At 43.9% G+C, this 22,388-nt stretch overlaps 1 protein-coding gene across 1 annotated transcript in view; it reads right to left on the bottom strand.

The window, feature by feature from the left end:
• LOC118109219 (FYVE, RhoGEF and PH domain-containing protein 4) overlaps positions 1-22,388 on the bottom strand; it is a 43,824-nt gene that overhangs the window by 10,089 nt on the left and 11,347 nt on the right. The window contains 4 exon segments of the mRNA XM_035156142.2: positions 372-490; positions 492-610; positions 1,683-1,835; positions 10,229-10,312. Of these exon segments, the coding sequence (XP_035012033.2) occupies positions 372-490; positions 492-610; positions 1,683-1,835; positions 10,229-10,312 (475 nt within the window).

Here is a 22,388-nt window from a genome sequence, read left to right as displayed (position 1 = left end):
CTACTACCAGTGAGTCAAGACTTTAATAAAAGACACTTCTGCTTTTCTCCCCTCCTTGAAATTAACCACCGAGACGGAAACATGAGGAAAGGGAAAGAGTTTTCCGTCACTGGGATTGCGACAGTTTGAATGGGGTTTTTTTTTTCATTACAAAAGCCATTGAGTGACGTAGATGGAGTTATTCAACCAGAGCTGATGTGTCAAGATAAAAAAAAAAAAATTGCTTTGGTGGTCACACAGAGAGAAGGTTCATATTCTGAGTCGGCAAGATTTCTCAGGCAAAACCACTTTTGCTGATTAATGTTATAGAAAATATTTAAAAAATAATATCGGCACTCAGTGTATATATATAAGTATGAAAACCTTTTTACCTGTTCTCCTCAAAGCGACTGATCAGGTCTGAGACTTTGGAATGTTTCTCCCTGGCCCTCTCCCGGTTCACTGCTGTCTTTCCTCCTCCTCCTCCTCCTCCTCCTCCCTCCTCCTCCTCCTCCTCCTCCTCCTCCTCCTCCCTCCTCCATGCCCCGTCTAAGTGATGGTTTCTTGGTGCGGCCCAGTGGGGATGAGAGGTTTGTCACTGGGCTCTGAAGGTGCAGTGGCTTTGGAGGCACTGGAGAGAGGACAGGAGGAAATATTTAACTGCAATTTCAACTTAGAGCTCAAGGGGGCGGTATAAGACATCCCAACAGATGCCTCCAGACACCTGCTGCAGAACCACAGACTGTTTATAAAAGAACATGGACTTGATCTGAGAGGAGCTGAAAATGTAGATATTTTTAAATGTAAACTTAAAACCCACCTTTTCAGCCTGGCTGTCATAGTTTCCCATACTTTTATAATTTGTATAATTTGTATAATTTATGGCATTTATGCTATATAATTGCTGTTGTTCTTATTATTGTTATTCTCTATTTTATCATCTCTTTCTTCTTCTTTATTTATTTTTGTTTTACTCACATAAAATTGTTTCGTTATCAGATTATTTACACAGCACCTTTTAAACAAATCAATTAGAATATGGAGAGACCAAGGTTTCAAAGTAAAGTTTTGATTTGATTTTGGTTGTGTTTAACATCCTTAACTTGTATTTAGTAAGTCACCTGGCTCAGGAAAGAGAGATACATGTCTTTTCTCTTGTTAGTCAGGAATGAAATATTTCTTGTCTGGTTCACAGCAGCGGTAACAATGGAGCTTGTCTTATCTGTGCACAATGATTTACTGGAACCAAAGAGGAACGAGGCTCAGGGTTCTCTGCTCCCAGGCCTGGACTCACACTATCTATTGATTATATAAACTGTTGGTAGAATTACAGAGTAAATAAACACAGAGGGACAATGTCAGAGCCGCAGAAAGGTCAACATGGGACTGAACGCTAAATCAGTGTGTCACTACTGTCACTGTCACTGCTAAATCAGTGTGTCACTACTTTCACGTATGATTCATCTCTAGACCCTGTCGAACGTGAGTGAAGTAGCCATACTGTAAAGTGCAGATGAATCAAAGACTGAAAACTGTTGTTTTTGTTTTATTTATCAAAGGTTACGTGTGAAGGATTTAGTGACATCTTGTGGTTAAGTTCCAGACTGCAACCAATAATTACCCCCCTGTTTTTTATTTTTTTTGTTGGATTATTAACGATTAACTGTCGTCTGACAGCTCAGAGCGTCTGGTTGTTATGTTACCTTCTGGTTTAGACTGCAGCCGAGGCCTGCCGCCAGGGCCTCTTCCATTGACTCCCCCCCTGCTCTTGTTGTTCGTCCCACCACCGGCCCGACTCAGACACGCCTGCACGCTGGGTGCGCTGCTGCGATCGCGCGCCGGACTACTGCCGAGAGCTGAAGGACACAGAGACGAGAGAGAGAAAGAGAGAGAGAGAGAGAGAGAGAGAGAGAGAGAGAGAGAGAGAGAGAGAGAGAGAGAGAGAGAGAGAGAGAGAGAGAGAGTCCATTACAACAAGCTCAATGAAAAGAGAGTGATGATGGAACTGTAAATGAGGGCAGACTGGTGAGAGAGTGACACGCAACCAAGAACCATGGGTCACAACAAACTCCCCTGCAGATCCACTGGTGCAACCTCATGTCAAATGATGACGATGATGAAGATATTGACATATTCAGATATATTGTCAACGTGTATCCTTTCTTTAAAAATCTGAAATTGTTTGAAAAGGCCAGTGTCTCTGCAACATTTTGAATATCACTGAAAAATCTCATGTGATGCTCAAACAGGTGTAAATGGATGAATCACAGTTATTTAACATTTTTACTTTACCTTTTCACATCTAGATTTAGCTGGAGAATTACTGTGGATTTCAAAAACTCACTCGCTGTCATAAACCATTCAGAGAAACATACTGAACTTCCTTCCATCGACCCCCACCCCCCCCTGACAATCACAGGATATTTAAATAGAACATACTGTAAATATTTATCTCTGTGAACATGCTCATGCTAAACAGCTGCAGACCAAATATCGGAGCGTGTCAGACGATTTCGGTTGATTATCTGGCTAATGATCCAGATCCATGCTTTCAACCAACCAGCTGGACACAGATGGTGCAGCAGCATCGGTGTTTAGAGAGAACGCACAGACTTATTTAAGGCACAGTGTTTACAGGAGCCTAAATCCACCTCTGTCTGACCTCACAGCGCGCGCGCACACACACACACACACACACACACACACACACACACACACACACAGCCTATAGTAAGGCAAATGCCCGTATATGGAACTACATTGTCAGGAGCAACGAGGGCCCTCTCATTGTTCTATAGGCCATTAGTCCATTACTTTCCATTTAGGGCGACCCTTTAAACGAGTGTGTGTGACTTAACGAGAGGCCCTGATAAATAGGTTGCAGCAGAAATCGATGTAGCTTCGCCCTTGACTAACTTGAATGGATAAACAGTGTGTGTAGGGGAAGGAATAACCCTGCATCCGCAAAAACTACAGCTCACGTCTGCTCTGTTTTCTGTAAACTGCGAAAGGAGAAAGTTTCGGTTTTTAACCTTATCAAGTGTTAGCAAACTCAAGACGGAAACATCTGGAGTTAGCGCTCTTGGCATCCAGCGTAAGACCAATTTTCACTACCCGTTCTCTTTTAACTTTAAACAGATTGATCCTTTTTCATTTCTTTTACCTCTTTTAATCTCCTCCCCTATTTTATTCTACTCCCTTAATTTATTTTATTTTTCACTTAGACACTTAAGTACAAACTGAGTGTGAGGTGGTAATTCTCTTTCACATTATAAACTCATTTGATTAATTGTAAACATAATTAATTTGCGATAAATATGTACAACTACTATGAGAGTGAAGAATGTGTATGTGTTGTTTACTGTATTTGTTTGCAAGAATTGTAAAGACAGTGCTCGGGGCCCCATCACATTTCTTTTTCTCGACAGTGATCTTACCGATCCTAAAACAGAAAGAGAAACAAAATCGCCACAGGATCATACAGTGACTCTTTCTATTTTTAACAACATGACCGTAATTAAAGACAACAGCTCGAGAAACCGTCTGACTGGAAACGGTCCCACGCCGAGTTTGGCAGAGCAGACGTTTTAAACACAGCCCCAAAATCACCAATCAATCCCGGAGGCAGCCTCAGGAATTCCTCTTGATTACGTGCTTGGTTTCCCCTCACGGCCACATTAAGAGATCGTAAGAAAACACCCAGGGACAAGTTGTACAGCATATTGTACATATAAGGCCCAACATGAAGTAGTCCATGTATGGCTTGGATGGAGTTATCCTGGGATAATGCAGGGGGTCCACGGTCCACAGCTCGTCTCTGTCTCCTAAGGTTGTTATTAACTGTGTCAAACACCAGTCCCTTGAGCTCTAACTCATCCCAGTGCAACCAGAGCCAGTCGGGCAGGTATTTTAAGTGTGTTTAAATGTTCATAAAATGAGAGATGCAAATAGAGTATATGTGGAAATGCAGAAGTACGGCCTTCGGTTTGTGCCTGCGTATGCCAGCTCTCGTGTACAATTGAGTTAACGCTTTTATCTTAACGATTGGGGCCGTGAAACGCAGATGTGTCTGTTACAGTAAAAAATAACCAGCGTGATCTCCGCTTCCTTTCTGCGCTTGGCAGGAATTACAGCTCCTGGGTAACACGCTCGTTCTGGCATCTTGTCATTAAAGCTGGCTTGGCACAAGTGACAGACCGCCGGCACAGTAAATTAGAAGCAGCCAGCCACCACCCTGCTGGGCCACTTCGACTCGCCTCCTCCATCTGTGTGAACGGGAACGAGGCCTGTCGTCTGGAAACGAGGCTCGTTCATGTAAATAAAACACAAGGTTCTGATGGACAAGGACTTCAAGCATGACCAACGTCTTATATGCTTTCACTTTGGATATGACTGTTACTTTTACATAGGTTGTCTCCTTACGAAAACTGAAACAGTGCTACCAGGAAGTGAGGAGTTGTCCAATCAGACCGAGACCCAGACCTTTTGCCTCTTTCTTAGTTGCAGGACAGTGAGACTTGCTGTCATGGCAACTGCCGTGTTACCGTTTCGAAGATGCTGAATTTATTTCTCTCCTGAGCGGACTGAGCCCCGAAGGCGTCTGCCTCTATCTCAATAAATCCAAAACTGCACAGCGTGTGCGAGAAAATGAGAAATGCTCTCGTAAAGGTCAGGCGTCTTTCACGCTGTAGATAAAAAGGAATTATGCACAGCGCTGGTTTGCAAAACGCCACAGAACAAACTTATCTACAACTACGGAGAGTATTTACCTTCAAGGACCGAGCTATATCAAATCTGTTAAAAAGCGTCCATGGCTCAGCAAGTTCTAGTCATATAAATGTGTGAGGTACCACAGCATTAACGACATCCACATCCCTCCAGCTCTGCTGCTCCACAGCTGTAGAGGGAAGAAGAGTTTACTGCAAATCGACTAAAAGACGCTGAGGGACAAATATCTTTCTCTGCAACAATAAAAAAACAAACAGCTCCTGAAAACAGTGAATCATTCGAGTGAGAGCCTGAAATAGTTCCAGGCTCCAGGCACAGCAAGGTTCTGTCGACGAGACACTTTGGTCCAACGCAAAACAAACTACGAGATGAATGGCTACAATTTTGTAGAATGACAGTTCACAGGAAATGAATCGGAGTCACTTCTGCATCATCTTCCTGGAACATGTGAGCTTCTGCACAAATATTCACGGCGATTTGTTTTGCTTCTTCTAAATCCTACTTAAAGGCACATTTTATAGGAGTGCTTTATCAGGCCTTGGGGGGGGGGGTCACCTTCAACTTTTACTTTTTATCTATTTTCTTTACTTTTAATCTAGCTCTAATCTTACCGACTGTTTTAATCAATGTATAATGTTTCACTTTGTTTTGTTATCACTCTTTTTTCATCTTTATATTTGTGCTCTATTGTTGTCTAACGCTGTAATTGCTTTCACTTGTTTCCCTTAAGTATTCAGTTTTAACACGTGCAGCACCTTGTAACTGTGTTTTGAAAGTTGCTGTATAAACAAAGCTTACTTTTTTGTGGCAGCTGTGGCTCAGGAGGTAGAGCGGGTCGTCCACCAGAGCCACTAATGACCTGGGCAGATGTGCCAGTAATTAACTGACCTCCACTCAGCCTCTCAGACAAACACATGCTCTGAGGCAAAACCCACATCTCAGCAGGGCATTGCCGCCTCACAGGACACCTGCCTTTCCTGTCTTTCACATGAGCATTATCACACTCTCTCTGTGCCTCCTCCTCACCCACATCTGGAAGAATGTGTGTCGATACTTCAGAGTGACACAAAAACAAAAGGCAAACCTGTGTGTGTGTGTGTGTGTCCGCACCCTGCCAGCACTCAGCAGAGGAGTGTCTGACAACGTAAGAGAGAGGCTTTGTCTTCTCGCCGCTGAGACACTCAGACCACAAGGATTGTCTGAAAGAGACTTTTTTTTTTTATTCTGCTTCTGCTTAATAAATGATTTGGCATATTAAAGATGGTCTGCGTGTCTTCTACACAGGAAACAAGAGAAGAGAAGTAGATAGAAGAAGCTGGAACCAACAGGCATACCCAGAGATTTCTTATAAAAAAACACTTTCATGCTTTGCTCTGTAGCCGTAAATCAACCTGCAACTGTTACATCATGGCTGAGGCACAAAAGGGTAGAAAACGAGTGGGTTCACTGATCTGTCAGAGCCTGTTTACACAAGTCAGCAGTTTGTTCTATTAAAGGCTCGGACAGTTTGAGAGTGTAAACACAAATCAACAGATTCACAGACATCAGAGGCTGTTTTAGTTATTACACAGCAGGACCGTATACGCTCTGCTGCAGATGATGAGAAATCTAACACTGCAACAAACATCTCAGGTGAAAACACAGGCAGAAGAAATGAATCATTCTGCAAAGTTGAAAATCTCTGAACTCACCCTGTGTTTGAGACAGTGAGGAGAAGAGCTGTGGAGAGTCTCCTCAGTGAGGGGCCATGCTGTGTGTGTGTGAGAGAGAGAGAGAGAATGTGTGTGTGTGTCCCAGAAGAGCACTGAGTTTAGGTTCCATGCGATCTTCCCAGGCTGCACCGCCACTGATGAGTGACTCAGCTGCAGCGGAGACACTCACCGAGCTGCATCAGAGTTCAGAGCTGCACGAGGCTCCTCCCCCGCTCTCGCTGCCACACACCCATGGTTTATGTGGCTTTAAAAAAACGCACACAAACACACCTCCAGAGGTTCGCACACACACACACACACACGCCTCTGCAGCTCTGAACTCACAGGGTCTGCACATGTAGAATTCACAAACCAATGAGAGTCCGGCTACAGATTCCTGCACAACCAATATTCTTCTCTTCATCGATGACGTGTGGAAATGAACTGCAGTTAATTAATCAGGAGATGTTAAATTTGGATTTGAATTCAACGTGCACAGCCCTTGCAGGTACAATGTGATTAAAGTCCTGCTTCCTCTCGCTTGTTTGTTTCACTTGCTTTAATCAGTTTGTACAATAAGCAAACACATGAAGCAGGGTGTGCAGTTAGTTAGTAATGATTAACAAACTACACAGTGTAGAGGGACACACACACACACACCAGCTCTCTCCTCTGCATGCCCTTGAGCACATAATATAATATTATTAACCACCATCCTATCAACTTCTCTTCTCCTGCACATCACTAGTGCAAATATCTAAAGCCACAAAAACAAGGAACCGAGTAAAACAAAATGAAAAACTAAAGCCCAAGCTTCTCCGTCAAATTTAGGCGTAGACGTGCAAAGAAAAGAGAACATGCAATTGGTAAAATCTGTAGAAATCTGTATTAACACGTATAAAAGTGAAACAATGACCTCATCTTACATGTTATTTATAACCCGAACGAGATGTACCTTTTGCAGAAGTTGGAACAGGGAACTGCGACTCAAGCTTCTCCATGTTCTGTATCAGTCTTGTTCTGCACGTCGAGTTTAGAGCTGCGCACAGTGTTATCAACTCTGAACTATCACATAGTAACAAAGAAAAACTGAACCACCACAGGAAGCCTTTATTTAAGTTACGCCTACAGCTCCGATGTGACTGACCTATCTGTGAATGTGTGAAAGGTGCCTGTGTGCTCGTGTGGCACATACACGTTCGTGCATGTCAAAACACCTGCATGTTTCAGATTCAGCATGAGGAGAAACGACGTGTCATTCATTTGCTATTCCCCTAAACCAGTTGGGGAAGTAGAGATTCCATTCCCTTTAATTCCTTTTTTGCTCACATGACTGCAGTTCATGGAGAGGCAAGTTTCAAATCAGACCCATTCTAGACAAATGAAACAAACATCTATGATTACAGTGCTGAGGATTAATCTTCCCACAGTGAGGGGAAAATAAAAACTGTCCAAAGCTGCACTGTCATGTCCCAGTCGCAGCCATAGTCGCAGTGTTTCCCACAGAGTTAGACTTTACTTGTGGTGGTGCTGACCAGGAGGGTAAGGGTGGGGTGAGTCGGGGCAATTAACCAATTTCTGCAGAATCCTGTTGCACTGTTGTGGGCAAGGTCTCACTGGGATTCAGGAATCCTGCCTGTGGTAGTGTCTCAGTACTTTACTCACTGTCACACAGGAAATCCAGGAAATGGGCTAGAAAGCACCTCGTTGGTATAAAGCCGACATTTACATGCAGCTGAACAGAAATGAGATTAACAGATTACTGCCCTCGACTTCTTCACATGTGTGATATTTGATGCTGAATCCTGAGGTCTTATGGGTAAATTTAACCATTAATCAATTCAGCTGCAGAAATGTTTTATTCAAACTTGTTTTCATCCCTCAGTTGTGCAGGCAAACGATTATTTCCCTGCCGGACATCTTCACCTTGCACATGTGCACATACATGTTATAGAAATCCGGTTATCTCTGCAGAAATCTAACCCTGTTAACATGATTACTACAACCTGAATTTATCTTCCATTGGGTTTAATAGAACTTTTTACTGCAGCACGATGAGACAAACTAGGATATTAAGTGTGTGTTTACATTTGAGAAGTTTTGTTTGAGGCTTCACTGAGGAGAATTTGCCCAAAGATATTTAATATTTCCTAATTAAAAATCAGGTTTTTCTAGGACATTTAAATTTCCTGCTGACACAGTACAAAGTGCTGAGGCAGACGCACAATACTAGGATACTAAGAAAGATGTTTTCAGACATGAACTCCACAGACTGTCCCAGTCAGACACATTCAGACGCAACAACAGGAACATGTACACAACATTTGTGTGTGTGTGTGTGTGTGTGTGTGTGTGTGGTGTGTGTGTGTGTGTGTGTGTGTGTGTGTGTGTGGGTGGCATCTGGGAAGAGCAGAAGAAGTTTTTGCAGCACATCAACATCTGCGTCGGCTCTTATCAGCAAAAGCTCTCGCATCTCGTTTTCTTTCCAAGTGGACATCTTGTGAGAAACATCATCAACACGCCCACTCGCTCACTGTGAATTTCCTGCTGTGTTCTCAGTTGGGCATTTTCTGTATCACTACCTAGGGAGCTGGCAGAATAGGTTCGGAGCAACTGACTCATACATTTGCGTTTTTCACATCCCCCTCTGGATAATTTCAGGAGAGTGTCCATAGATCTCACTTACATATTCACACTTAAGCGGCACATAAACTCCACACAAAACCCACCATCTAAGTGTTTCTGGTGCCCTACATCCCTCGGAGAGATTAGAGCGAGGGCAGATACACTGCATGTCTGGTTTTAACCTAGCACGTGAAGAATTCATTGTGTGTGTGTGTGTGTGTGTGTGTGTGTGTGTGTGTGTGTGTGTGTGTGTGTGTGTGTGTCTGTAACAGGGTGACGGATAACCATTATCACCATGCATGGGGGATTAACCACTTCTGTTCAACGACCCAGACTTTCTTCAGATTAACAATGCCTCATCCCCTAATCCAAGGGCCAGAGTGAGATTAGAACCCCCAGTGTGCACCACACTATAAGGGGTGCAGGGGTGGGGGGGAGCAAGAGGATGGAGTGTATAGGGGGGGCATGGGGGAAGGATGCAAATGATGAGAAAATGCTTCAGGAGCGCTGAGGAAAAACAACGTGATGAAAATAGACGAGGAAAGAAAAGACAGACAGGTGAAAAGAAGAGAGAAACAGAGAGGGGGTGAGACGGGCGAAAGAAAGAGGAGAGAAAATGAGAAAAAGTGAAAAATAGGAAGGCACCAGGGGGCTGGAGGCAAGCAGCCATTCATCAAGATGTCAACTGTGCACCACACACTCACACACACACACACACAGACACACACACGCTTGCAGGTTTGAAGTAAAAATAGAGCAGAGAGCAGCAGCTCCCTTCTCACCCCTGCGTATCTGTGAGCTGCAGCGAGGGGAGTTCATGCTGCCCATTAGAAGTAGACGATTGCATTAGATCTGGTCGAGTTTACCGAGGACTGAAACTCCTGTTGTGATATGAATTTCAAATGCAAAAGTTGCACAGGCCTCCTGCTGTGAATTAAAAGTGCTGACTGACTTGTAACAAAGCTTTGCATCTTAACGATACGACATCCTACACGTTTGCAAGATGAGGACGAACAAAAGTGGATGACATCAGTACCAGCAAAAGGAAACCAAAGTTTATTAACAACCCCACACAACTATGAGATGTGAAATGCTGCAGACTATTTTCAAAGCAGATACACTGAGACCGAATGATAATAAATAGGTGCATGGGGAAAGAGGGGGGGTGGAAAAGGAGGTAGAGGATGATTTTTAAAGTTTCCTACCTCTGGAGTGTTCGATTTTCACGGCCACGCACGCCTCCTCGTCAGCGTTCTTCGACTGGAAACATGCAGCTTTCCCTTTCCTCGCTGCAACAAAAACACAAGGTTCACTGTTATTGTCGTGTGGTGCGAGCACACTGGAGAACAGGAGGCTATTTAAATACTCGACCCGCATCTGGGGCAACTTCAAGCAATTTCAGGCAAGCCCATGTTTTATTTAAGAGGGCCTCCAACTCAGGAGGAGATGAAAATGAAGATTGTGGAGTGAGACGTAGGATGGTTTCCCCAATATGATATGATAGACGTGCACGAAGCCGGAGATCATCAAAGCCACCGGAGCTGTGGATCCAGTAGCTGCATTTATCAAGATCAGGTGTAAACTTGTTGGTTTTGTGTGTTTGAGAATGAAAAGGAAATACATATACGTCCCTCGAGGGAGCGGAACCCTAATTAGTCTGTGATTTGTGGGGCATCGTCTGTGGGGAGAGCGAAGCCTCTTTCAACACAAGCCGTTTCATATGCACATAAAAGATTAAAGAGAAGATAACAGCTATGATGGGCTCACATGAGTATTAGTGAGACACACAAACACACACACACGAGACACAATTAAAAGGCGGGGTGCACACACAGACACCAACCTGTGCTCTCACGGCCTCATCTAATATTGTGCATCAAAGCTGCACAAATTAAAGTTGAGCTAATTAAATTTGAGTTGACTCAATTCAGCTTTATCCCTCTCAAGTAATGTGCCGGTAATGACAATGAAGTGACACAACAACGATCCCACCGGCGAAAGGCTTATTTCATTCTCTTTTATTACATTTTTTTCCTGAAGGGTTTATTTTATTTCAAAAGAAAAAAAAACTACTTTTCAGAACAATCAGCTAACACCGGATTATCACAGCAGCCAAATGCAGGAGTAAATATTAAATTTACAGTATTTTTCCCCTATTTAAGTTTTATAAAGTTCAGTTTTATGCTTTTTCGAGTTGTTATTAACAATATTTTATGTTCACATTAACTGTCAAAATGCACTTATATGTTATATCAGTTAATTAAACACCTAATTATTAGAAGAACTGCCATGAATTTTAGTACAAATGATTTTGAGGATGAATCTTGTGATTTAGATTTTCTTCCCTCGCCTCAGTGAGGTGTGTGTCAGGCCGTTTTCAGACACGGACGTTTCTCGTATGAAGAAGACACCAGGAGAGACGGTCAGAGTCAGACGCACTCACAACAACAGGACAAAGTCAGGAACGATCAGGTGAGGGGGGTCACTGGGTGGAGCAGCAGGAGACATGACGTATAAAGTCAGCTGTGGAAATCACGTGTTTTTGTTCACAGCACATCGACACCGACATCTACTCTTATCACACAAAGCTCTGGAATCTCGTTGTCTGTCTCGTTGACATCTTTGTCGACATCTTCTAAGCGTTTGGTTCCTCTTTTTCATCCTGTTGTATTCTTTTTGTTCTTTTCAGTTTTGCTTCTGTCACGAGTCATAAACGCCAGCAACATGTCCACTCGTTCGTAATAAATAATTAACCATGAGTGTCTCCAGTGGCAGAGCTTGATTTTATGGTTGATTAAACAACAAAAACTATGACAACTGAGTAGTTTATATATCAGGTATTTATTAAAGGTTCAGTGTGTAAGATTTAGTGACATCTAGTGGTGACGTTGCATGTTGCAGCTGAACACCCCTCACCTCACCCTCCTCTTCCAAACATGACAGAGAACCTGGGGCAGCCTTCAGTCGTCATAAAAACCCAAAAGGTGTTTAGTTTGTCCAGTTTGGGCTACTGTAAAAAACATGGCTGCCTCCGTAGAGAGGAGCTGCTCCCGCTTTTATGTATCCACGCACCCTGGCATAAATGTGTCTAAGCTTCTTTTAAATTACAGAAACTGTTTGAACAAGGAACAATTTGCAAGAAATATTCAATGATGTGTGTTTTTGCCCAGAGCTATAAAGATGAACAAACAATGAATAACCTAATTGAATATCAGCTGTTTCTACTCTTAAATATATTTACTCTCACAGATCTTTGTCACAAAATGTTTGATAAAATGTCCGTCCACGCGTCTGCAAACTTTCTATCCAAAAAGTATTTATCCACAGTATCTGTGCTGTGATGTGGCAGAACTGAGGCCGACATAATTGAGAGTGGATAATGCCACGTAAAAGAAAAGTGGACTCAGCGTGGGGCCGAGCATGAGGAGGTACCCAGTGTGTGTGTGTGTGTGTGTGTGTGTGTGTGTGTGTGTGTGTGTGTGTGTGTGTGTGTGTGTGTGTGTGTGTGTGTGTGTGTGTGTGTGTGTGTGTGTGTGTGTGTGTCTGTGAGAGTAGAGGGGGGGTTATAATATCCTGGCTCAAGGATTAAAGAAGGGTTTTCTCCACCCACCATCTGGACTCCTCATGACAGGCCTGCCTGCTGTTCAAACACACACACACACACACATAAACACACAGACAGACACACACACACACACACACACACACACACTTACACATAAACTTACTTTACAGTTCATAAATGTTAGCACAATCTGTTATATAAGTTTCTCTATTCAGAGCATGAATGTAAGCAGCTTATCAAAAGCATTACGTACACATCAGACAGTTTTCTATAGAGGAAACTACCACCGGTCACGTGATCACAGCCATCACACACCTATTGTCTCCTGAGGTACGTGTTACCATGTCAGTACTGAAAATACACACACACACACACACACACACACACACACACACACACACACACACACACACACACACACACACACACACACACACACACCGCTCTGTCAGAACATTCGTGACAACATCCATAATGTAAAGGTGGAGTGAATGGGTTTGTGAGATTCGGGTATTGGGGGGGGGGGAGTATGAAGGAGAGGGGAGAGTCGACTGACCTGACCCCAAACTTCCTCTTCCTGTCTGTCAACTTCCTGTTTTTCATATTCTCAAGTTTTTAATCTGGTAGTCTTAGACTCTTATGAGAAGAGTCTTAACTACGGCCGAAGGAGAAACTGCGAGAAATCACATGCACGTGTGTCCACATGCAAAATAATGGACGCTGGTTATAGGTCGGGTCTTTGGGGGAAGTGAAGTGAGACGCAGGCCACAACAACATCTGAATAATGAGAAGGAAACTGAAAGGGTCATATCTGCCAGTTAAACTCAAATCTGTCTGGAAGCAAAGATAATGACAAGATACTGTGGTGCTCCCCCATTCCACAACAACAGGGGGAAAAAGAAAGCATGTGAGAGAAATTGATGTCTGTGTCTCTTGCCAGTTTGCTGTCAGTTACAGTAAACACACACCGCACACACAGTATAAAGCTGAGGGTATTAGAGGATGGTTATGTCAGTTCATATTTATATTCAACACAACCTGCTAACTCGGGAGCGTACGTCTTTGGGCTTCAGTTTATCGTAGACACGCCTCAACGCAGGTTGCAAATTCTCCAATGATCACAATCAAGGTAAAAACAATGATCAAATATTGCAGTTATATTGGAATCAGTCACCAAATATATGCTTTTGCTTCCCACATGATATTTCCACAGTGTCACCATCATAAACTGGTGTTTTCTGTTTTATTTATACAGAGCTGTATTGACAGGGGCTGATAAAACCACAGTGGTGGAGTTTCCTCGTGTTATCTGCCAACGTCACACAGTTAATGATCTGTGACGGTTATCAAATCTTCAGAACTCTATATGTAGTAAGAGATGCAAACTTGAGTCCGATTGCTGATTTATACGTATCATAATTTTTGTATTCCCATAAATCCAGTATCAGTCGAGGAGTGTGAGCAAACTTTTTATCCCATAATTCAATCTACCAGCTGCTGCTTTTCACTTTTATCTGCTCGACAGCAACAGGAAGCCTCTGAGAGACAGAGAGTCCAACGCCTAATGAGTTATGATCTTCAGTCTCTGTCTCCACTTTGATTTTTCACATTATAAAACATGGGATGGAAATATTAGAATATGACACCAGTCAGATCAGATATAAAAGCTTCCTCCCCAGCACAAAGGGCATAGAGCTGTACGTCATGAAACTATTTGACCTTTACAAACAAAACAAAAAAAGGTGATGTTTAGATATGTTAGAAATGTTGAAGATTGACATTCTTCAGCAGGAACCAATAAAAGACAAGTAATCAAAACTAAAAACTCAATCAATTGAGTTAAATTAAACATGAAATCACCCAAATCTGGAATATCTCTCCAGCCTGTGCAGATAAGAACTTTTGTTCTTATCACATATTTGAAGTTTCTAAACAGATTGAACAAACCCTTGTCTATTCCGACCAAAAGCTAATTTCCCGTCAAATACAAGGCAGTAGAGTACAGATACGATTTTCAGCCTAAATCACATACATTTTTTAAAATATAATTTCATAAACAGTACTTTAACGTGTCACTGACGTATAAAAATAACATTTTCACCGGACGAGTCAGAAGCAACGATGTGTTCACGTTTGGGCTCAGACAGACGAGCTGCATGTTTAAGATGTTTTTAAGGTGACTGCTCCTTCACTGATGGATACACTTGTCTAGCAGCAAGTGTGAGTGTGTTTGTGGGAGTGGGAGTGTGTGTGTGTGTGGGTGTGTGGTTTCCTGAGATAAAACCAGGGCCACCTCCAGCGTTTCTTTTTTCTCAGCGGTTCACCAACTCACCTCTGAATTCTGCACTGAAACCAAAACAAGCAGCGCTGCCGGAGCAGCTTTAAACAAAAGACAACAGTACCTGTGAGCACTCCTCTCCAGTACAGGCCCGTCCTGTCACACACACGATACTTATCCATCCCACAACCTCCTTCAACTCAGTTGTATCCGCAGGCATACAGGGAAATTAAACTCCTCTCTTCAAGCGTCCCTGTCGTCTGGTTGCTTCATGTCTGTATTTACTCATAGAACCCTCTAAACTATGTGTCGGTGTACAAACCGGTTCCCTGGAAACCAGAGCCAACAGGTGAGGGAGGGAGGAGCGAAGGAGGGAGGAGCTGGGAGGGAGGAGGGAAGAGGGAAGAGGGAGGAGGGGGGAGGGAGAAGTCGCCTTTCGCTTTTTACCATTTCCATAATAATGCCAGTGCTCAAGGACAAAGTCACCCTGAGGTGGGGGAAGAGGAGAGGGACTAAAGGAGGGGGTGGAAACAATGTAAATCGATGCCGAGTAAAGGTGAAGAAAGGAGCGTTGTGTTGTGAGGAAGGGGGAAGAGAGAAATATACAAATCAACCAGCTGCACAGTTAACATTTGACTATCTGCACTACTGATAAAACTAAATAATCTACCAACCCCCTTATGAAACACATTGTTTAATACAATGAACCAAATCATGTTTTATTCTGGTGCATCCAAACTCTATTTCCGACACAAATCTGCCTGCGTAAAAACCCCCAAACCCCCAATTTTAACCTCATCTGAACCCTGATGCTCCACAACAGAGAATCTGACATTAGAAATGCCAGAATCACAGAGGGGGGTCGACACTTATCGTCCTATAATGATGTGAAATAGATACGATTGAACATATGAAAAAGGGCCCGTTTCTGCCCGTAAGGACACAAGAATGCAAAGTAACCTCATTTGCATGTCTGCCCCAGATTGAGATAACCACCATTCAAATGTAACTCATAAATAATGGAAATGGCAGAATGCATTAATATGCCGAGTCACACCCCTTTAATCACAGTGAGGTTCATGCCGGTGATAATGTGTGTGTGTGTCCGTCTGAAGGTTTTCATGCCTGACACAGGAGATTGGCTGCTGAATGAGACCAGATGCGTCCGTCTCCTTTCTCCCTCTCCTGTCCGTCCTTAATGGACAATCACCAAAGAGTTATGGTTTACTGCCACAAACATAATAGAGTGGAAATTAAAAGGCCTTGTGAAGCCTTTATGTGACCAGACGAGACCCCGCGTCTCCAAACACGGACATGAGTAGAGTTCAGCGTAACAATTCAATCCTGTGATGAATTCTTTTACGGCTAATGAGCCAATCAGCAAAGTATTTACAGCATATTTGTGGTGACCCCCTGTGGAGCCTCTCGTCCGTCCACCTATCACTCTCCTTTTATTGGAGCCAAAACGATACGAATTCTAAGCCTGAAGCCAAAATAATGTTATGGAGTAAAAGATTTCCAATACTAGATATATGAGTTGATATGTATTTAAAAAATTGTCAATGAATGGTAAGATGTTGTTGTTAATAACCAAGAAATGTAATTGAGGCTTGATATTTTACAATCTAACCATTAACTATTAGAATTAACTTTATTTTGGTCTCCACCACGTTCTCCAGCTCAAGTTTAGGCTTCAAAAACTAAAACAAATAGCTGAAGACGCTCTTAGAGTTTAAAGGAAGAGTAGAATGATTCACAGTGATAAGTAACTTCAGATTTTTCTTGGATACTTCCTCTGGATACTTTTACTTTTTCAGGCCACGAAAAAACACTGAGAAAACCAATTTATGTTCAAACTGCCAGGCTGCACTTTTCTCCTCCTTCTTTTTGCTCACCTAGCACTAACTCACGTTCCAACAACTTAAACATGGTCCTCACATCTTGTGCGGACGCTGTCAGTCGCCTCACCGTTTCCCAGCATCCTCCCTGCAGAGCCCCAGCATGTGAAGATAAGCTTTTAGCATGATCTGAACACTGGCTCCCTGGCCCATGTCTAATGAGGGCAGGCCGAGTGGGCGACTGGGTACGCAGCGATCCTGAACCTAAAAGGCAAGCCGCCCCCGCCGTTAAACACTTCCTGTCTGTACTTCAAAGAGGACACGGAGAAAAAAGGAAGAGGACGCAAGACAGATTGCCGTTTCTTGGTTGTCACTGCGAGAGATAACAATCCTCCAGACAACAACAGCATCAGTGGTTCACGTGCTGTGGACCCTGTAGTTCCACAAGTGACCTAAGCAGGAAACCGTGAGTTGATAAAAGCAGAGGTTATAGGAAGTGATAAGCGTAGAGATAGTGGACGCTTCGATCGCTGGTCACTGAGAGAGAGATCGATTGTTGGAGTGAGAGTTTGTGATAACATCAACGGGCAACAGTCATTTTCTCTCTCTCTCTCTCTCTCTATCTCTCACACTTCCCCCCCGTCACTATGACCCTTTTCATTCCTCTAGTCTTTTCTTTATCGCCTTCTTTCTCCTCCACCTCCCCCCATCTCCTCCCCCCCTGTGGCCTGCCCCGGCTACACCTTGGAAAACAGATCACAGCTGCTGGGCAGGCGATCCCAAATGTGTCAATCAATATCCCGTCCGCTCAATCACCACGTGTGACCGGGCCCCAGCAGACCCGTCTGTCCACCAGTGAACAGCAGCGTGCTTACTCATTGCTCTTTAATGATAAGACTGAGTCAAACGGATTTGAAATGTCTCATAAATAAGATGCAGATGCGTGAAAGTGACCGATATCCAGTATGAAAGACTGTTTTTTTCTCTGTGTGCACAAAGCAATCAGAATAAGTCTATGAAAAGCAATAATCTACAGTCGCAAACCAGCTGCACTCACATATTAGTGTTAGATCTGTGAAGTCGAACCAGCGAGCCGCTTTCCCCCCCGAGGGTATTTCTTCCCACAATGAAGCCATGTTTCCGTTCGATGTCTGTGGCGAGCAAATATTTACAAAAATAACCATTAAAGTTTCCATCAGTTCGGCAAATGTAAATGACTTCCTGAAGTGAAAATATAGCTCCAGCTCCAAGAATAACTCCCCCATGAGAAGTTCTCACAAACTGATGCCTAAGTTGTTATCCAGTCGCTGGCTACAAGTCACAGCGCTGGCTGACAAAATATTCTGAGGCACTGAGTTAGAAGCACAGAGCCACAACAGATGCCTTGTGCACAGGAGGACAGCGCATGACATTTGTGAAAGGACATGGTGGACGGATGTGTTGCCGAGGCTGTTAGATTTGGAGAAGTTCATACTGTTGCATTTACCAAAAACGTTGGTAACACCCTAAAACCCTTGTGTAACATTAAAAATCTATACTGTTTGAAAATACAACAGAGACTACATCAAAGATGGTTGTTGCTTGTTATGTTAGAAATAAGATTTTCCTTGTAATACCTGTATTCCTCATCATGTTAAGGTTTACATCTCAAAACTAGGACACTATCACATCTAAAGCGTCATGTACTTTATAGAATTCTCACATGAATGTGACAAAACGTCATAATGTGCGTTTAAAGCAAGTCATGTTAGCTTGGTTAGCCACAGCTACAGGGGGCTAGTGACTGTGAGAGAAGCTGCTTGTTCCTGCCTCTGTCTCAGTGACCCTTTCTGTTCAAAAACAATATCTCAAGTGATAAGTAGTTGATGTGATAGTTTGAATTGACGAATTAATCAATTCTTCATTCTGATCTGTCCTCAATGTCTCTTTGTTTATCTCCGATTGATCCCTGCGCATTTAAAACAGCAGAGATGCATCAATACTAAAGAGATTTGACTCGATGCATTATGAATGAAGTAAACATCAAACAGCGTGGGTGAAGACTTGTGTTTCATTGTGCTCAGTATGAATGAGCTCCTCTGACTGGAGCCCGTATCCTCGGCACAGAGCTGGAATGCACAGTAAAAACCCTGCGATCCTGAAAGCAACCCTGCAGGCCGAGCCCACAGCCGAGGCCGGGGCACTAATGAGGCAGAAAGAGAAAAGGGCCTGATCTAAACTTCCTGTTTCGCTCATAACGCTTCGGCTAAAATCACTTCCTCTCTTACTCAATATTCATGTGAACCTGCTCTGCACACTTCACAGTGCACATAACCTCAGTTAGCTGCTTTTCTGTTCATCTGCACGTGCACACACACACACACACACACACACACACACACACACCCTGCACACAGCACTTAATCTCACACCGCCTGGCGGAATAAAGTGTCAAACTGCATCAGCATTTCTGGTCTGTTTCATGCGGAGGCTCAGCAGAAAGATAAACCACCGTACACTGAGAGGACAAGAGGACAAGACGATCGGCCGCCACAGCCGCTGCCGGTGAGACCACAGCAGGACCATGACACAGCATTTTTTACTTTAAGCAACACGAACGAGAGGAGGAAGCAAAATACCCATGAGAATAACCGAGGCTACATAAGTATTGGTTGTGAAAAGGCTGTTAACTCTCCTTCCTCCTTTCAGCTTCTCTTTAGTAAAAGCCCCATGACAGGCTCCCTTCCCTCTGTTTTTTAGTTATTTCTCAAATTTGCACTTAATTAGGCAGCACAAGCTGAAAGCAGAGACGAGAGGAACGTGAAAGCAGATGAAGAGGAAGCATCAAACCTACGAATCTACATAGGCCTTTGCACGCTGATCCATCCGAACCTGATCCGAACATCCACCAGACTCTGGTTACAAAGTATAGAAGAGGGTCTAGGGTCAGATCCTTCAATCTCAACGCCACACTGAAACCCAGCTCTCCATGACAATTTGGACACGTCTCATTTTAAACCCCCCCCTTACTGATTTATATTTGAGCCGCAGGAGCATCTCAGATATGAATGAAGCTCATAACCTCTATTTGTTTTCATCTGAGCTGTTGGATTTGCAGGGACTTCCTCGAGTCTGGAGGAATCTCTCCCTCTCTCTCACACACACACACACACACACACACACACACACACACACACACACACACACACACACACACACACACACACACACACACACACACACACACACACACACACACACTGCCTCCAAATGCAACACAAGCATCGAGATCTGATAACACCTCAGCCGATGCCTTTAAGAGCAGAGGATAGAAAATATACTGCTGCAGATAAAGGTAATGGTTTCAGCTGCAGAGATTGTTATAGCCCAATGAGTTACAGTGAGTGCACCCAGCAGGGAGATGTGGTGCAGAGATTGTGCACGAAGAGAAAAAAAAAAGCACGAGGAATTTATTGTCTTTTATGTGCCTGGTAACGAAAAGATTATAACTGCAACACTTCTGAATAAGATTGACTTTTCCTTTGTGGACATTAGGAATCAGCAGCGACTACCAGCAGTTGGGATTATGTACCATCAGGGGATCGGTGATGACAAGGTGACTTAAAATCTGTTTTGTTTGCACAAGGTTCAGCAGCAGCCACAGAACATGACACAGATATACACACACAAACACACACACACACACACACACAATTTTCCCATAGCGCACTGTGGACAGCTGAGGCACATTACTCCAAATCACTGCAAATAGAGTTAACTGAGATCCACAGCAGTAGCCTCCACATGCATGTGTGTGAGTGTGTGTGTGTGTGTGTGTGTGTGTGTGTGTGTGTGTGTTTGTGTGTGGATATCTTGAGACAGCCTGCAGCTGAGAGGCTCAGCCAACAACGCCTTAAAGGAAATTAATAGACCCCAGCAGCCAATACAGCTCCCACTGGTTACACACAAACACACACACACCCACAACACCCACAAGCACACACAACCACTGCTACTTAACTACAGTACCTGCCAGACGAAAACATTCAGTGATGTGATCTAGGGTTTGGCGTCTCTGATCTACTCCTCCCTTTGTTAAGCATCACTCTGAACAGACGACGAGCCTCTGTCTGTGCATGTGTGTGTCTGTGCATGTGTGTGTCTGTGTGTGTGTGTGTGTGTGTGTGTGTGTGTGTGTGTGTGTGTGTGTGTGTGTGTGTGTGCAGAAAAGCAGAACAGTATTTCAGTCTCTCTGTGGTCATGAACCACCAACATCTTGTTCGGACAGATCTGTGAGCCCAACGCCACACCACTGCGTCCGTGCACTTGGTGCAGGTTTGTAAGAAGAGAGAGAGAGAGAAGCACTAACCTGAGTGGAGGCTGTGTCCGGTACAGGAGAATAAATTCCACGCTGCTAGACTGAAGCAAAAGGACCTCTCCCTCCTCTCTCTCTCTGTCGCTCTGTCGCTCTGCTGCTAACACCGGCAGGTTCAGGCTTGTGTTGAACTGCTGCCTCGCTGCATTGGTTGCATCCTCCCTTCCTTCCCTCTCTCTCTCTCTCTCTCTCTCTCTCTCTCTCTCTCTCTCTCTCTCTCTCTCTCTCTCTCTCTCTCTCTCTCTCTCTCTCTCTCTCTCTCGCTCTCTCTCACTCACACACACACACACTCACACACACACTTGGACGCCCAGTGACAGCCAGACTCGCCCTTTCACTCAATCTCCCCTTATTTTGTGATGCTCCTCTCCTCTTTCACCCTCTCCTCACTGCTTTCTCTCTATACGGCGAGGGAAGATAACCACATTCCAGCGGAGATTGGGGCATACGGCGGGGGAGCGACACTCGGCCACAGAGTAAAGCCCCCTCTGTGTGTGTGTTTGTGTGTGTGTGTGTGCGTATATGTATGCATGTGTGTGTGTGTGTGTGTCGCAAGGACAATCACTCCCATTGTGTCGGATGAGGGGAGGGCCAGCGAGAGGGGATGAAGCCAATGGCCGCACTCATCTGCTGTCCCTGCTGCTGCTGCTGGTGGCTATAGCATATATAGGTGCAGAGCGTGACACAAAACAACCCCCTCCTCTAGAAAGAGCAGGGTGGAGCAGGGTGGAGGGGTGGAGGGGTGGCACGTAGAGAAAGAGAGAGATGATGAAGAACTGATCTGTCCGTTAAGAGAGGAGAGGTCTGAAGTGGAGGCACCATGTACACTGGGGGAAGTGGAAGTAAGGAGGCCACCCACTCTTTTCCCATGACAACCAGATCAGTCGCTACAACCCCCCCCGAGATCTCTGAGGAATATTTACAGAGAATACAAATTAGATCTTCTTGAAACGATGCAGACAGTAGAGATGTACGTTGAGTCCAAATGTCAACAAAGACAAAGTCCGAGTCAATTATGTCTCAAGCCCAAATACACAAACAAGTCTTATAGGTCAGTTGCAGTTACAAAGCTCAAATCACTTCCAAGTACTAAGAGCTGCAGCCACTAAAGGATGTTTTTTATATTTAATAGTTTTAACTCTTTTTCTATTTCAGTCTTTTTTTCCCCTGGAATTAAAACATGTTGCAGATGTAATGATTCCAGATCCGGCCTCACATTGCCTGCGTGCTGATGTACATGTTGGAGCAGCCGGTTGGATAATCATCTCTGCTTTGTTGATGGAAACCCGACCAGTGTGAGCATGTTGTCATGCTTTAGCTTAAAGCTCTG

The sequence above is a fragment of the Hippoglossus stenolepis genome, chromosome 5 (assembly GCF_022539355.2).
Source record: "Hippoglossus stenolepis isolate QCI-W04-F060 chromosome 5, HSTE1.2, whole genome shotgun sequence".
Classification (NCBI taxonomy): Eukaryota; Metazoa; Chordata; class Actinopteri; order Pleuronectiformes; family Pleuronectidae; genus Hippoglossus; species Hippoglossus stenolepis.
The sequence above is the reverse complement of the archived record's forward strand: the minus strand, read 5'-3'. Positions and strand labels throughout refer to the sequence as shown.